The 18761-nt window shown below is 33.8% G+C and overlaps 1 protein-coding gene across 4 annotated transcripts in view; it reads left to right on the top strand.

Annotated features, from left to right (window-relative positions):
• Window positions 1-18761, top strand: part of LOC139099005 (putative uncharacterized protein DDB_G0277255) — an 86880-nt gene that overhangs the window by 48575 nt on the left and 19544 nt on the right. For 2 of the 4 annotated variants that reach the window (XM_070651403.1, XM_070651404.1), the window contains exons 5-6: window positions 9906-10004; window positions 10078-11214. In XM_070651403.1, coding sequence (XP_070507504.1) covers window positions 9906-10004; window positions 10078-11214 — 1236 coding nt within the window. Of the gene's footprint in view, window positions 1-9905; window positions 10005-10077; window positions 16541-17423; window positions 17615-18761 lie in introns of all 4 variants that reach the window. The other 2 variants (XR_011545261.1, XR_011545260.1) reach the window with 2 other exon arrangements.

The following is an 18761-nucleotide window of genomic DNA, read 5'->3' as shown; positions in this document are numbered from 1 at the left end:
ATGAGCTCATTTAATTAAACTTGAGGTAGAGTGGAGGGCGGCCAACTCAGGTGATAGAGTTTGTCACTGTTGTCATTTTTATCAAGTTTGTCACTTTTGCCCCTTGTCAACTAAGTTGTCCGCCCCTTTTGTGGTAAGGCTTCTGGATAGTCACTTGAGATGTCTCATAAGTCATTGGATTGTGACATTGGGGGTTTTTCAAAAGATCCAGCAAAAGTAGGAAGGAACATTACATTATCGATTCTTGATGATTTTCTATTCCTCAAAAACACTTGCCCCTTACGTGCAAATGCATTCAAAAGTCAGACTCAACTCTACACGTTTATCTGCCACACAAGTCAAATCAATATTTCACAACAAAAGTTCTATCCAAAACCCCTATAAGTGTGCAATATGAAAATTCTCGAATGATATATTTTTCATGAAATTACAAAGCATATGTAAATTATTGTAATCAAAAATAATTCTTGTTGCTTAAATTGCCGAATGCTTTTTTTTTGTATCCAATAACTTCCGGGCATTTTTTAAATTTTTTTTCCATATGATAGATTCATAAATACCTGTCTATGAGACTTTTTTTTTTAAATTATCATTTCCGGCACATTTTTTCCAAATTTTCATGTCTATTATTTTAGTGCCATTCAACGATTGCTGCTGCTTTTTCGCGTGTTTTAGCTTTTTAATCGAAAACTCTTTTTGTTGTTGTTGTTGTAGTTTTTCCGTTTCCAGCTGATCGGTGATTATTTTATTTCTATTGTTATTGTGGAACACACGCGGAATAAAAAATTCCGACACATTTTGACATGACGTAGAATTAACATTAAGTGAGACTTTTTTTCCCTAGTAAACAAAATGGCATGGAAGCTTTAACTAATGATGTTTACAATTGTTATGCAATTTTTACAACATATTATTGAGTCGATTAAATTACCAATTAGTGCTTCACATTCTTTACATCTTTAACTGCTACTCTGTAATTTTAATTTTATCCGCAATGTGTATTTATATCACAAATGTAAGATTTGCATAATGTCTCGTACCTGACTGCCTCCCTTCTTTTTCTACCTCAATCTATGCATGCATGCATGAGAATGAAAATAAATTGAACATGGCTATAAAAATAAGTAAAAATGTGATATGGTAAATAGGCGACAACAGGCACTAAGCTGTAACAGAATTGCCCTTTCGCTTTTATTTCACTAAATGTAAATTTTATTTTAATTTTAATTTCACGCAAATTTTCTTTTTTGTCGTTTGCGGTAATTTGTAAGATTTTTTTTAATCGCAGATTAAATTTGAGCTCAAATCAAACGATTAAAATTCTTTAGTGCCATATTGTTGGTAACACATTTAATTCGAATTGAATTTATCTTGTCTACAACAATCGGCATATCGTTTAGGTTCGTTTAATTTCGAGGTCATTTGCATGCCTAAAATCTATTTATACATTTATACACTATGGCATATTACATTAAATAATGTCATGTTGATTGTAGATTAGTGCTGTGTTGCTATTCGGCTTGATGCACAAAATGTGATGAAAAGAAAGGCAGTTATTTGAGTTGAAAGAAGAAATCATACAATTCATGTCATGAAATGCACGGCGATGTGCTATATAAATGTTGGGCATGAATGAAGGGATTGTTTGTGAATGACGTTGGGCTGCTCTGTCTTATGTTGAGGGCTTTATCTCCAACAGCATACGGCATGTTCTAATTTGTACAAACTTTGTCATAAAACCAGCAATAGAGTCAAATGGAAAGCTTTTTGTAGTAACCTAGACTCTACATCCGAACTAATGGACCCACCGGGGTTCCAGCAAATAAGAGTACTTGATGTATCCTTTCAAGACATAATACACATCAACAGCAAACAACTCCACAAAGGGAGATTTCTTTTATATTAATCACACTGAAATTTATGCTGTAGATGATGGCTTATGGTATGAAAATTACTATAGATGTGAATGTATCTTGATGCCTTCCAGACACTTTTCAATCAAAATATTGTTCATGCACATATGTTTATACCTCGTTCATATGTAAATAATTCATTCATACTGTAATAACGAGTTACAGCATAACATAAAGTAGAGAAAAAATGTCAGTAAACATAAGGAGAGAAGAAAATAATTAAAAAAAAATCTACAGTAAGCATGATTATTCTTTTTTTAGTGCTGTTGTTGTTATGATTAACATCTTATGATTATGTAATATGATGGAAGCTATTTTTTTCTCTCAACTAAGATTCCAGAGCATAAACAGTCGCACAGCATGTGAGATCTGTAATAATCACACTTTTCGTGATCTTTTATACTGTAATGATGTTTATTATTACGATTATGCAAAAGAAATAATGTGAATTAAAAAAAAAAAGACACTTTCATAAAAAATAGTGTGACATGTGGACATACAGCATGCAACATAAAAATATAATAACAATTCACTGTTTATGAAGAAGTAGAAAATAAATAAGAAATAAGTGTCATGAAAGAATTATGACTATTGAGGGCAAATAGTTGACTATAAGGCATCGTCTAAGTAATATCACTTTTCATTTTGGCCTTTTTTTGTACATATGTCTTGGAAAGGAAGCATGTGTAGACACTAAAAGTTAACTATTTCTTGGCATAGATAATTTGCCATTATTGCTCATGTCTGCAATCTATTTGAACTGTCTGTTATTAAAAAAAGGTAGAAAATGAGGCATGAAAGCATGAAATGAGACAGAGTTGGTCTCGATCTGCTTGGGGATGTTCTTGGTGCCTTAAGATGCTGATCTGTAAAGATCCTCTATTCTACTCTCAATTCTGTGCTTGTTCAATGTCTAAAGCCCTCAGGATTCAAATGATTAGCTCTATATGCTCTACCCAGCATGCACATGCCCTAGATCACCATCTCTGAGCTGAAAGGCAATCTACAAGCATAAATTTTTATCACTTCAGCAATTTTTCATTTCATACCATCGGCATTTTATTTATGTTATCTCTCTCACCTTACAAACAGTCATTGTTTCACATTCTTTGACATTGATGTCGTCAGGGAATCATAGTCGCGTATAAAATTGCACTTGCTATGTGTTTTTAAGATAATATTTTTTAACAACGTATTAAATTGATGTTCAAACATGTGAAAAAAAAAAGTCATCAAGTTTCTTATTTTTTTTTTTCTATATAAATGGTTAATAGCTTTCATAAGATACTTAAATAAGCGGTAATTTAAGTCATTATTATTCTATTGTCTTTATCATTCCCTCTTTTTGGTTAAGCACACGACGACACTGTATACGGTGCAGTGTTTCGTATACTGAGAATTAAATAATGACAAATTGAAGTTCTGGTGTTGTTCAAATTACAAAAGAACAACAAAGAATGCTGTTGCCTGTGAATTACAATGTTATAAAGGAAATTAAAATGTAATAAGAAATGAATGAGTAATAACGGATGAATTGAATCTTTAATAATTACATCTATTAGTTTCATCAGCAATAACTTTTTTGTGGTTTTCGTTAAAGCTTTTTTTATAATGAAAATGTTAATTAAAAATATGAAAATTATCTAGAATTACAGTTCAATTTCATTTACTTATCTCAATCTTTATGGGATTTGAAGATTGGAATAATAATATTATGTATCATGTATGTGCGTATGCTGTAATTACTTTGAGTACTATTGATTTTGAGATATTCTTGCTGTAAATACGTTTAACAGCTATTCTGTCTAGATTTGAATCCAAACAGTACAATGTTTTCGCTAAGGCATTTGAGTATGTTGCCATCGCATTAATGGTAAGACACAAAGTTCTCCTGACGGCACTATGATGGTTGATTTCGGTTCTTCACATTGAGTGTGACACAATGTTGAGCAACCTGTGTGTCGCGACACACTATGTGTCGTGTCATGTGCCTTCTCGCTCGAGGTTTGTCACTAAGTTTTATCCCGAAAATGAACAGGTTGCTCACCAGCATGTTAGAGTATTCTGTCTAAATATGATGCGTTTCATGAGCTGAATGATCCTCTTCTATTCCTCATAGATTCTCATCACAATGATACTTAATTCCATAACTGACAAAGGGCTTACAAAGAATCTGTTGCGGTACATCAATGAATGCACTTTTTGTCTATAAAAGAAACTTCTATTCTTGAATTTTTATTCACATTTATGAATAGATCTAGTGTCTGCCAAAGTATTGTCTAGAACAATAAAAATCTGAATGACTAAGTATGACAAATACTGGAAAAATCCAATGCCGGGTCATTTAAATTACAGTTATTCACATTCTCCTTCAAAAAAAACGCAACTTAATTCTAATAATTCTAATAAATTTAAATCCACCAGATCAGAACATTGTTCTCTACTAACAATTTGCATTGAAAGTGATTTCTAACAATGGAAACAACCAGGAAGGCAATAAATTACAGTGGCACAATAAAACAAAGTTTATCGACATTGCTCGTTATTAAAATTGATTATTGCTTCCTTGTCAGAATCACCGAGATATAGAACAAGAGAATTGATTGTAAATAATTGAAATTGAGTTGCTGACTGAGTTTAATGAGCAAGTTAGACACTTCTTCTTATTTATAATATTGATTCAAGTCAAAATTACTTGTTAGTATTCGATATGCTTATAGCCTGAGGGATATTAGAGTTTAAACACCCAGATCAGCAATCAATTTAAAAAAGTGATCAAAAACAGCTGTTTGTGAATTCCTCGAGTTCAAACTTCCTTAAAAGTTGTGCAATCGACCTAAACAAAAGGTTAACAAGCCTTTCTCTTAAACATTTTGAACACCCATGCATTTACCGTAACTGATAGCCGTTAATTAAGTTGTAGATCTTTGTCTTGTATTCTGTCATTGATTCATAATTTCTCCATAGCTTCTTCATAATCATAAGCTTAATTTCTTTCATTTTTTGATTACAACATCACCGTTAGCATTTCATTATAAACAAATAACAATTATGATTAATCAACCATACCCAATAGAAGATGCATATTGTATAATTTAAATGCTCAGTACTCAATAACTCACTTAATTAGACCTTATTACATTGTTGGAGATGATGTTAATGCGTTATTTATATTAATGACATGCGATGTGTATAAATAATAAGAGAATGGCATAATATGCAACTTTTAGGCTATGATGACACATCATTGTTGCATGCTTACTCCTCTATCTAATTTGATTAATTGATTTTTACGCCTCTCATGTGCTGAAATTTAAATGAAGGCTTTAAATTTATTTCTCTTTACTTGCCAACCCATTACCATAAAATAAAGTTCAATCTACTTAAAATGAATATGAGTGAGGAAAGGTGTACAGCTTAAAATGCAGCTTGTCGCAATGAAAAATGTACAGATTAGAGGTTTAAAGGTCTTGATGCTTTTAACCTCATTGAGTCGTAAATTTATCAGATTTTTATAATCTGAGGAGGATTCTCACTTGGTAATACATATGTGGCTATTACTTAATAGCGGGGTCATTTACTTATTATGTCTCTTATGTCATGGATTTGATGGTTTTTTGTTGCTTTGGCAGTCAATTGTGTAGTGATTTAGGGATGAGTTTCTAATGAGGATTGATGGATTTTTAGTACATTGAGCTACTGTTTCTGTTTTGATGCCTAAATAATTGACTATAGAAGGGATTTTCCTGCATTTTAGATCTGCAGGTCTCCAGGTTTGGGCTGTACCTTAAGATTCGTACAAGGCTGCAAGTCTGAGTTTCTGGTCTGAAAGCCTCTAATTTTGAACAAACCTACTCAATAGAAATGCATATTCATGACCCAGTGCCTTAAGCTCTTCACGACAGACGTCATCTGCTGACAATCCCCAAATTTAATGACATGTCATAACAATGCAAAATCGATCATAAAAGTTTTTTTATATGAGATGTTTCCTTGGATATAAGAGCCACTTAATATCAATATCCAAAAGAACCAGTCTCAAGCATATCAATCAGATTTGGCACAATCAAGAATCTTTTATCAGACAAAAGACATCTTCAGACATTGATGATATCCTCCTATTCCAGTGGTGGGCAACTTTTAGTACTTCAAGGCACATTTTGCTGATTAGCATTGATTGATACAGTATCGGCCACCTTTTGGGTTTCCTAGCATACCTTAGTGGTTAGTCCCGACTGAAACCATACCCGACATATTGTTATAGATGCACACTAGTGTTCTGCGTCACACAGGTTGCCCACCCATTCATATTAAGATTGATAGTTGTCTTCACTTGAATGATCAAATGTAAATATTTTTAATGATTATTATTTTTCTGTTGGTATATTAAAAGCTACAATGTGACCTTATTTGGAACTGAATGTTAAATTGGATAGTTTATGAGTCTATTTTCATTATCGCAGCACTAAAAAACAATTCACAACAAAATGAAACTCGCTCGATAATAATACACCAATTATCTTTTGTCAATTGTCAATTTAAGTGTGAGGAAAAAAAAGGCAATGCGCAATGACCATAAGAAGAACTTGAATAAAACAAAGCAATTTTAATTCCATAATCATTTTTTTATTTGACTTTGATGATGGAGAAGACGAAAAAATTGAAAATTGTGCAAAAGTGTAATTTAAATTGCGATTTATGGTCGGTCGATTTTCGAAGAACTTCTGCAAAAAAAAACGAACTCAATTCCCCAAGCAGACACTTTTAGATTCGCTTCTATTCGCGACTTCCTGTCCTTTGTGTACTCATTCACATGTCAATGAATGTGACTCATGATTGAAGCTCAATGAATGTGGATGTAAATTTAACAATTTAGCGCTACAAAAGGAACTCTCGAAAAAAAATGTTGTGTATAAATTAATTTATACAACAAATTAATTAATTTAAAATGAATAAAAAAGTCCATGAATGGAGATTCGGCACCAAGCTGCACTTTTTATGAAAAATAAATATTTTCAAGGACAGTCCAAATTTATCCATTATTATCAAGACCTAAATCTATCTAATTTGATGGCTAAATTTATGGCCAATCAGTTAAATGGACATGAAAAATGATCTTGAGACCTTGACAGTTGAAAATATTTTCTTCTTGATTTATGTCGTAACATCTTTGTGCCATTTCTTTGGGGGTTATTAACTCATGTTGTTTATTATTTGAGTAGGATGTGACTTAAGGTTGCTAATGTTGCGATACGTTCCCTTGGTGAGTGTAATAAACTGTTTGAACGTTGTGATACTTGCTGATGAGGTTGTGGAAGGTTAAAAGTGATGTCTGGCTATCAGTAGACACAGAACATACTCAATATTCCTAACAGGCACTGAGCAAACTCTTTAAAATGAGCGTTGCCATGAGTAAACTCCATCAATATGATTCAGCATGCTCAAATTTGTATCTTTGCTCTTTGTCTGCTCAGGTATCAATCTTAGGTCTAGCATTCAATCCCCATATACCTTGCATATACTCTATTCCCAAGAAATAAGACCATTTTGCACTCATTTGGCAGGTCATAATCAATTCAAAGCCATCCAAGGACGTCATTTGCCAATCAATCCCATAACTTTGCATAACGATAATTGCTAGCAATTTGCTGACTTATTAGGCGACCAATTTAATTTAATTTTGCATTTCATAGCTTTCACCATTTGAAGATAATGAAACAAAATTTGAAAATTTCCATTGAAAATCCAGCACACAGCCAAAAGTCGAATAATAACGCAAAGTAATGGCATACGATTGTTCGTGATCATCGGCAAGTTTTCAATGAAAATTGTTACACATTAGTGAGCATTCATTGTTACGGAATGGAATTTAACCATCTAACTTTAATTTTTCTTTTGTACCTGCTTACGCTTTCAGACATACGTACATGTGTATAATGTTGGTATAATCATGGACACTTTGTAGTCTCTTTTTTTTTGCTCAATTCTTTTGGCAAAATAATAGACAACAAAGATCGTTTTTTTTTTATAGGCACAGCAACTGCTGTCAATGAAGCGTTTAACAACTAAATGAGGATGAAAAAAGAGACAAATTTGATGGGTCAGTGAAATTAAAATGGAATTTAGCCATTGACCACTTGTTGGATTGTATAATGAACATTTTATATTTTTTGCTGACTTTTTTAAGTTAATTGTGTTTTGGATGGAGCAATAAACATTTTTTAATTTGGACACAGATGATTCATTTGTGGCAAATCGAATGGAATTTAATTTTATTACTCAAATCAACTAGTTTAAGTCATGACGTACATTAAGAAGTCAGATGTTTCAGTGACTTTGAATATTTTATGGCTTCGAGTTTCACGACAGACTGTGTCCCATTGCGTCAGAATTTCATTTGCACTAGTTTGCTATGTCTTTAATGTATATAAAGTCATTTCATATGGTTTCTTAGAGATAAATGACGCTTAGCTGGCTTTAAAGTGTTTCTTAATCTATGGATTAACATTTTATGACGCTAAGTTAACAAATTTGTTTCAAAATCCTTGAAACCGGATCTGTACAGCTGTCATTAATGCTAATTTACGAGTTTTAATTAGGATTTATGGCTTTAGAGTTGAATAGTTCGGTCATTGATCTGTAAAGATTGAAAGAGTTGGCTTGTTTTGTGCATTTTTGAATATTTTTTGCTTCTACTTCTTCCTATTTTTGTTTCGAAGCTGCATCATGATGATTTTTTGCTGAATCTAGTAAATTATGATGACTTTGCTATAGAAGACGTTCCTAGAAATTGATTGCTTAATTTACTCATCTTATTTGCATTGTAATTTATGCAAATTGTTATTAACTTAACTAGCTATGATGATCTTTAAGGTGTGTACTTTACTGCATCCTTCTAGAAATGCGGATTCAGAGAATTTTAGACTTTCTACCCTTGTGCTTGGATGAACCTTCTCGGCTCGTTGAGCTGAAGTGTTCCAGAAAAGTCGACTAGATTCTATAAAATTTACTCGAATGGCACTTTGCGGCGATTTACATCTTTAACCGGAGAAAGAATCGAAATCAGCCGGCGCGGTTAAAGTTGTCGAAATCCCTTATTATGGCGAGTGAGCACTTTGTACTGGTCTAGACCGACTTCAATCTCTACTTTAAGCCCTGCTTACAATTGCACTGCAGCTTAGCTGTTCTTGTCATAGAACAGTGTTGTCCAAACTTATGTCATGAAACGTATGACGTGATCGATGGTTACGACTAATGAATGCCATTTGGTAAATAAGTTTGTACAACACTGTCTTAAAAACTACAAGACCATGCAAAAAAATCAACACTTCTTTGTCCAATTCAAAGCACAATAAATTAATCAGCATAAATATTAAATAAAATTCAATTCTATAATCATTATTGAGACATTACCTTTTATAATCTCAAGGGTATTGACAATTATTAATGTTCCCGAGCCGCACAATACTGCTAGATCTATACGGTTAGCTATAAAAATGAATCGAAATCCATTGTCATGGTGCTGTCAGGGCAACTTCGAGTTTAACTGATAAAACAGCTTCATAACGATGCCCTAGCAACCACATTGTGCTGTTCGGGTCATTTACTATTTTTTATGAGTAAAAGCTTTCATTCTGCTGCGATAATATTCAATTACAATGCAATAAAATAAAAATTGATATTTTTTTCTCTCTCCATAACTAGCACTAGCAATATTTGCAATATAGCGCAATGAATCAACCCAATTTATGGTCTGCTTAACTTCTTCTGAATGAGTTAACCAGCTAGTTGAGATGGAAATTATCTTTAAATTGAAATCTTAAAGAATTGAGAAAGAAAAAGCAGTTCATGAATGAGAAAAAATTTGATTAGAAAAAATTAATTAATTTTATGAAGTTATGCAGATGTTGTAACGTCAAATTGCCACATGACATGATCCAGTTCCATATATCAAGATAATAATTTTCTATTCTATTTTATTCGCAAAAACAGGTGCTGCAGCAAAAACTTGATCAGGCAACAAAGTCAAAAATTCTTCTTATTAAGAAATTGGACAAATCAAAGGAAGACGTAGAAGACTTGAAGTTTACGGTAAGTACAACATATGCTCTTTTATCTCACAAAATCACTGACATTCAAATTTTTCAACCCACACAAACAACAGATTGAGGAACGTAACATAGAGTTGGAAGGTACACGAGCACAAATCCGTGTTATGGAAGCAAAGCTATTAGCAGCGCGCTGTGATGGAAGTCCTGAGCATCAATCATCGTCATCGTCGACGACTACACGATTATCTCGTGACGGCATAACTGTTATGCATACATCCACACCAAATCAAAGACTTATTCAGTCAACAACAACAATTTCAACACCCAGTATGAAAGCTATGATACCATTTGCTATGGATGATTTATTTCAACACAGTAGTTCGACAGAGTCGGCACATGATCAGCAGGAGAGAGATATGACTGCATCAAAATGTCCCGAGACGCCACGTCGAACGAAACCGAGTAAAATTCCATTGCCTGGTTCAACAAAAAGTGCTGTGAATGTATCAACAAAGCCGCCAAGTGGACGTGCTATATCGGCTGGTCCACCATCTGCAAATAGAAGCCTTACAAAAAGTACGAGTAGTCTTTATACAGCAAGTGGTATAAGAACAAGCGGACCATCATCAATAACAAAAAGAGATTTAAGTCTTAATCGTCCCGATTCCGTTCAAAGTTTGAGAAATTCAAACTCAATTGACGGCAATAAGACATCACAACAGCAACAACCAAACCGTAGCTCATCATCGTCAATACCAATATCCCAGAGTAGTAGCAGTACTAACATAAGCAATAAGCTTGTTACAACAGCATCACCAACATTGACAGCAGCATATGGAAATACGACCGTCGTCAACATTCCACCATCATCGCCAAATAAGTATGTGACATCTTCACCATCTCCAGTGTTAAGACCAAAGCGCGATTCATTAACAACACGAGTGAAGAATTTAGATTCATTATCACGTCTTCAATCGTCGTCATCGAGTTGCACATTATCGGCAAATGGAAATAGTGGCAGTGCTACAACAACATTAAGATTGAACAATAATAGCAATAGCAATAATAATCAAAATGTGGTAACAAATGGCACTAATAATAACAATAGTAATAGAAAGTATACTGCACTTCCGGTACGTCGCATGAGTAATGTATCAGTACGCGATGCAAATACTATTGATCATCACATTCATCATCACAATGATAGTAATTCTAGTACGAATGGTAATTCAGACGCAAATGGCGGAAAGGTACGAAATATTCGAAGTTCCATCTGGAATTGGCTGAAAATTTAGGATACAGATTAAGCATTAATTAATTGAACAAACACAACCTTTAACTTTAATTTCTCATTTTATTTAATTGCATTAGTGCGCAACATTAATTCTACTTATTGATAAGTAATGCGCAATACATGACGTACTGTGAGATATTTTTTTTGGAACAAAAAGAACATAATTCTGTGTTTGTAGATGTTTATGTTGATTATAAAAAAAAAAATATAAGAGGGAAATGGGATGTCATTTCTTATATTTTTGGACTTATGATGATGATCATAGTAACTTTTGTTATTAATATGTTAAGTTAATTAATTCTTAAAAAAAAAAATTAAATTATTATGTGTTTCATGTGTGGGATGAAGGAGAAGAATATAAAATATGACAGATTATTGATGGACTTATGATTAATTACTGTATCCACAAACTGTGGAATTAATTGATCGATCATATTTTGTAATTATTTTAATTTCATTTAACTTATGTATGTTATTTTTTTGTCTATTGTTTGAAATTGGACGATATTAAGGTATTGGAAAGTTTTTGCAGTTTTTGGTGAAGTTTTCTGTGTAGTTTGTAGAGTCTAGAGATTCAATATTAGTCTACTGTCCCTATGCTATTAAACTTATCTGAACCAAGTTGTAATGTTTTCAAAGAAAGCACAAGTGAAATTGAATCAGCATCAGACTGGCGTCATATCGATGCAAAGTCTGATTTAGTTTAGAACTGACACAAAGCCGACTCGTCGCTTCCTCTCGCCACATTTCTTGTTGCTCTAGCAACATGTGTCATCTCTCTTTGTCTTAGTATATATTTGTAAGCAAATACAAGTTGCTGATTAATAAAAAAGCACTTATATCGTTCACATGCAGAGAATTGCTTGCCTTTTGATTGCGCTATGGGCAGTACAAAGCAGAGCTCGAAGTGAAATTGAATTTTATGTGGAATAGTCGACTCAAGACGACTTGACTCCTTATAAAATTCTAAGACGACCTCGAGTTCTGGTACGAAGAGTCAGAAATCGCTTTGCTGACACTTGCATCATAGCAAGAAGCATGCATTAGACTGTATAGGTCGACATTTGCAGTCGATAGCGAAATTGGGAGATAGAACGTATTGTCACAAGCAACTTAAGGCTCTCATTTATGACTTTTAGCTTCAAATCATTCAATATCGCAGCAAATAAACTCAAACTTATCAGAAAATTTGACCAAAAACTATTGCAAAGACTTCCAATTCAGCGACAAAAGAAAAAAATCTAATGATTAATAAGACCATCTTTATTACAAAATTTAATTATGATGTGTTTCAAGGGCAAGAAGCTTAATTTATGTCACAAAATATAATCGACTATATTTTAAACGTATCATAATCTTTGATTTCAGCCCCAATAGGCAAAGAGCATGTTCTTGAGAGCTTGCTTACCTTAAATATACTAGATGAGCATGCTTATGAGAGATCCACTGCTCTTTTCCTGCTAGGGAAGCTTAACATTTGTAATTTAAAATTAAAAAACTAGAGATCGAAGTCGAATTTGATTTTATATGAAGCCTTTAACTTTTACATACCCGAGTGGACAAAAATACGGAAGACATAGTGATTAACTAGACATTAACTTGCCTTCAACTAGTTGAACTGGTTTTGTCCACTCGGAATACAAAATCCGAGTCGACTTCGAGCTATGATTGAAAAACTTCTCAATAAAAAATGAAAAAAATTACAAAAAAAGTTGAAAAATAAAAGAAGAGAAATTAAAATTAATTTTAAATGACTTTAGTCTGTAAAGAAGTAAATTAGTTCCTAAAAAAGCAAGAAAAACATCATATATTCCTCAAAACTGAGCACATTCCCTTGAAACACGATATAATTAAATTTTTATTTTATATCATTTTGTGATTAACATTATTTCACTTAATACTTATGTTTTTTTTTATAGCTTCTCATCCTTTTTTTATATTCTTTTTCTCTCCGGTCATTATCTGGAAAGTCAGAGGCAAAAGTGAACAATAATTACTAATCATGATATTTATGATTGACTAATTATTGACAGATAATTTTGCTGGTGCTTTCTACTGATATAAACAATCATTTTTATGTACTTTTATGTTTTTTTTTTTTGTAAAATAATTATTTTTTTGGGCTTAAAAAATTTTTATGTTTACAATTGTAAAAAGTAATAAAAAAAATTGAAAAAAACTTTCTTATGAACATAAAAATTTCTTTATTTATTTTTACTCTTTTTCTCATTATTTGTGATTAATTTATAATTTCTGTCTGGACTCGACCCTTGAGAGAGGATTGTGTGCCTTTTTTTGGGTGGAATATTTTGTGGATATTCTAGGTCATTTTGTTACTAATTATTAGGGATGCTGTGGTGATTTAAGACTTCAAAGTTAATCTACTCTGAAAAACACACAAAGTCTAAATAGCCGAAAATCCGGAGTTAGGCTGACTAGACTCTGGCCTGAAAACGGATTTAAACAAATCTGGTTAAGGACCAGTGTCACACTGTCCTGGGCTCGGATTTTAGATTATTTCTACATTGTTCATCTTTATCACATGCTGTATTTCATACGATAGCAGTAATTCTAATTGAAATTAAGGTACAGCGCTCTAAGTTGACACATCTGCAGACGATTCTAGTAGATTTCAACCCAAATGACATGCTGCTTATTCACTAAGACAAAGAATGCCTAAATTTAGAGTCTGACAGCACATACTCTCACCATCCCATTAATTTTACAAAAATCCTTTAATTATCAATCGATTAACTGCGCTTTGAACTAAATTCAATAGAACTGGAAGTGTCTAATCAGAACAGACAATTTTTGCAGTGATTTCCTTAGGGTGAACCTAAAAAAGCTGAATTTTCTCTTAAATCATGCTCATTGATACACCACAAAATATAAATTTCATACCACATGATTACTATGGTGTAAACATTGTTGAATCGCTGTCATATTGACAACACTCGAACACTCTTTGAAGAAATTGAGAAAACAGTCCCCGTTAGGAATCAATTACACATTTTCACTATTGAATGGTCTTTAAACTGCTGGTGTGTGACCTATCCACTCAGAAATAATGAACTTACACTGACAGATTCACTTAGGTACATAGCTTAAAGTCTACATAAATTCCAAAGCTTACTTATAGGTCTGCGTCCATATGACTCATGAGTAGCATATGCTTTCATATGTTACATTCCGTTGCATCACAAAGCAGTCATTAAGCTGTAACAAAACACTAAAATTTCCCAAAACTCCAACAAAAAAAGTCCACAAAAATCCTCTCAAGGGAGCAACAATTACACGAAACCTCATCGGAATCTCACATGGAAGAACTAACGAAAGTAATGTTTAATTACATATTATACTGCCATTATTCATTCGTCATTATATTGGTCTCGCCTACCTCCTTCGATCATGCATTTAGCCTCCCTTTGAGTGCTGTACTCTTTTTACTCATTTCATCCATTGGCAATTAACCGAAAATGGGTAAAAGCATAAATTTCATGTCATAAATCTCAAGCTCTAAGCAGGAGACAAGTAACATTTTTGCAGCAATAAAGCAAAACGTCACGTGACGACGTCATAAAGACTTGACATTAATTAATAGACAGTTAAATGTTCATCTTCACTTTCATTTCAGTCGTGATCTTTTATATTCGTTCCTATTGTCTCAATTCGTTAATTTGCAACAATTTTCTTCCTTAATGAATCATTTGAACTTCATCTGTGGATATAGCAAAAAAAGAGAAGATTTTTTACTTCTTTTTTTTGTGCTGTGTGGCTTTTTATAACTGCAAATTATAGATGAATACAAAAAAAAATAAGTTTAGTATGAAATGAATGCGCAGATTAACGGCAAGTTAGGAATGTGGATTTGTGGTTTGGAATTAGATGGAGATGCGCATTTTATGACAATTGGAATTTCTATTGCTGGGTATGAAATAGATTGCAAATGGAGATTAACATTTTCGTGACAATCATGATGTGCAGTCTGTTTCCTATTGATTGTATGATGTGATGGCCTTATTGATGAATTGTGATCAGATGACCTTCCTTAGTTGTCTCATTAGGTGACTTCTGATTGATTCTAATAACGATAACAGTACTGTCTACATCCCCGATCGGCACAAGATTTTATGGTAGTCTCTTGGACGCCACTTTGCCACCACTTGAATGTCACATGGCAGCCACTTGAATGCCACATGGTAACGACAGATGACATGGAGGCCATTTTGACATCACGTGGTAGCCATTTGGAGGATACGTGGTAGCCACTTGAACACCACACGACAGCAACCTGAACGACACATGACAGCAACTTGATCGACACATTACAGCAACTTGAACGACAATTTACAGCAACTTGAACGACACATGGCAGCCACTTCGATTTCACTTGAACGCCACATGGCAGCCACTTCGATTTCACTTGAACGCCACATGACAGTCGATCGGGATCAACAGTAACAAAACCAGATTTAAAGACTCTCACATGATTCGCAGCAATACCTCGTCTAATTTAAGAAGTCTAAATCCTAAACTCTAACTGAAATCTATTTATATCTAAGACTTAGTGAAGATTTATAAAGCATTTGACAAAAATTTCACTGTCGTCTTAAAAGCCATCATGTCAATTTTACAGTTGATTGACAATTTTTTTGCATGACAATCATGTCAAGATGACATCTTGTGAATCAGAAACGCGGATATTCCCCCAAGCAAAATGTTTCATCCATTTGAATTTCCTTAAAGTGTGGGAACTAAGCTTTATACTTATCATGAGGAATCTGAACATTTATCAAAATAAGAATCAATTCCATTGAAATTCTAACAATATCCACACAATTTCCTACCTAAAATGCGTCAATAATCGAGATGCTTCTCATCCATCTATAAACTACTACCGCATCTAAATCAACAACACAGTTCCACAAGGTGTTTGAATGATGAAGAGATAAAGATTCATAAAGTAGTAAAAAAAAAATGTAATTAAGCTGAACGTAATGGCAGGCAGCTAATAATTACAATTGAAATATAAATCCATTCGCGGCTTTTGCAAATCATTTGTTGGGTAATTATAATTATTATTATTATTATTATTATTTTTTTGAACAATTGGAAGCGGAAGTTTCGTGTGAGTTTGATTTTTCACGTCCATCAGTTAAATTTTTTATTTGCTTTTTAATCAGGATTGTGTAATAGTTTTGACATTGCCGGCAAGTTGATGAAGACAATGACACATGACGATCGACGATCATCATCAGAGGTGTAGCCAGGAGGAGTATTGAGTAAGTGAGGGCATGTGGGAGGCTGAGTTGATGTCGATTTTGTAGATGAGAAACAGCTTTGCCTTACAGACAATGAGGATGCTCATCTAAATGAGATCAATGGACGCCATATGACAGTCACTTGGATGCCATGTGACAGTCACTTGGATGCCATGTGACAGTCACTTGGATGTCATGTGACAGTCGCTTGTACGCAATATGACAGTCACTTGGACGTCATGTGACAGTCACTTGGACGCCACACGGTAGCCACTTGAACGCCATATGACAGTCACTTGGACGCCATATGACAGTCACTAAGATTCCTTAAGACAGTCACTCAATTTTATAGAGCATGCTCCTTGTCTGTTTAGGTTCGTCGGTGTATTAGCTATGTAGTAGCATGCCTGCATCTAATTCCTAGCATTACCCACAATTCCTAACGCTAAATTAGAGTATACACTGCTAAATGACTATGGCTTAGCTAATGTTGACTCTATTGCTTGCAGGCAAAGTGCATGGTCTCGAGAGCTTGCTGTCCTTGAGTTGAGCATATTTGCGAGCGCTACTCTCAGCTTGTTCTGCTCTTGGGAGCATGCTATTTGCCTTCTAGAGTATTTGTCCTGTTGTCAAGACTCTTTAGAGCGAGTTCGGTCTCCTTATCGACTATATCCTTATAACCGTCAGCTAGTCACATCCCTCACCACAACTCCTTGGCTACTCGCCTGACCGACACACATGAAACACATCAAAAACTTTATAATTTCCCTAAATAATTTGAAAAAATTTTCCAATCAGCACAAAAAATGTTTTTTTCTTCATTTTTATTCCCCTTTTTTGGTCGCTTCACCTCCACAAACACAAAAAATTGGGTATCAATGCACAAAAAAATAATAAATTATAGAAAAAATATCTCTCACATGCTTGATAGTTAGGAACATACATTAAAATTCATTTGAAATTAACATGCATTTGTGGAACAACGGAGATTTCTATTCACCTTGATGCCATCCACTGGTTCCGTCTTCTTCTTCTTCTTCTACAACCACTTACTCTATTTCCAATAAAAAATATCTAAAACTTGCAAATTATCGCGTAAGTGTTCCTTTAAAATTGAAATTTAATCTTTTGTTTGGATTTTTTTTATTCAGCTATTGTTGAGCTCGTTTGTGCTAATTTTCGAAAATTGGAGAAGGGTCAACATTGTTGACCTTAACCTTATATGATGAGAGGCACACTTGATCTTGACAATGGACTTCAATTTTTGTTTTAATTGAAATATTTTTGAATCTTTTAGTTTTCTTTATGCTAATTTTACTGATTTGTTTAGTTTTTGGCTTTTTATATTTAATGACTAATTTATTTTGGAAATTTAGATGTGAAGCCACAAAAATCATTCATGTCTCATTAAGTTTTTGAGTTTATTAAATATTAAGCTTTGTGTAAAAATCAAGTAAAAATCTCTCATTTTGATGTCAAATCTTTGTGAGGATGTCGATGTTCGGATGGGTCTTTTGGGTGTAATCTAGAGCAGTGCTGTCCAAACTTTGTGCCGTGACACACTAGATGTGGCAAGATAAGCTGTAGTGGAAATAGTTTGGACAAACCTGATCTAAAGTAGAACAAAGAGCAGCAGTAGAGTTCAAGCTTTGTTCATGCTCTAACTTTCCATACAGTAAATGTCATCGAGTCAATCTGGACTTACTCTAAAGTCAGAAAAATCATATCGATCCCAAACAGCACCTCACGTTCGTCAGGGAAACCGCCACGCCGCCATATTAAAGATAAAATGCGAAGCGTCCTTGACGGTACCGTGATGATGAATTTTGACCCATTATGGTGCCAAATATAGCTAAATCAAAAAGTACACATCATAGAAATCACCGAAAATCCGACATCAAATAAGCGTGACTCTGGTCAAAAGTTGGATTCGATTTAATCCGACCTCAAGCTATAGTCAAGTCACCCTGAGGTTAGATTTTCGGCAATTTCTTCGCCGTGGAATGACTTATCTCTAGCTTGAGGTAGAATCACATCGAATCTAGTTTATGGCCAGAGCCACGTTGACCTAATGCTGAATATTAATGCTTTCCGGGTCAACAAGACTCGAAAGTAAAGAATTCCACCCCTTTTAGGTCCAACATGAAGTCAACTTCAAGCTCTTCTGCATTTTGTCACATTATTCAAGAACAACCATCCATTTCAATCCTCAAAAACTCATTCTACAAAACTTCATGAACAA

This window comes from Chironomus tepperi, unplaced genomic scaffold, assembly GCF_022539635.2.
Source record: "Chironomus tepperi strain 1889 unplaced genomic scaffold, CSIRO-AGI_Ctep_v1 contig_456, whole genome shotgun sequence".
In the NCBI taxonomy this organism is placed as follows: domain Eukaryota; kingdom Metazoa; phylum Arthropoda; class Insecta; order Diptera; family Chironomidae; genus Chironomus; species Chironomus tepperi.
Note: the sequence above shows the minus strand (reverse complement) of the source record. Positions and strands in the feature narration are given on the sequence as shown.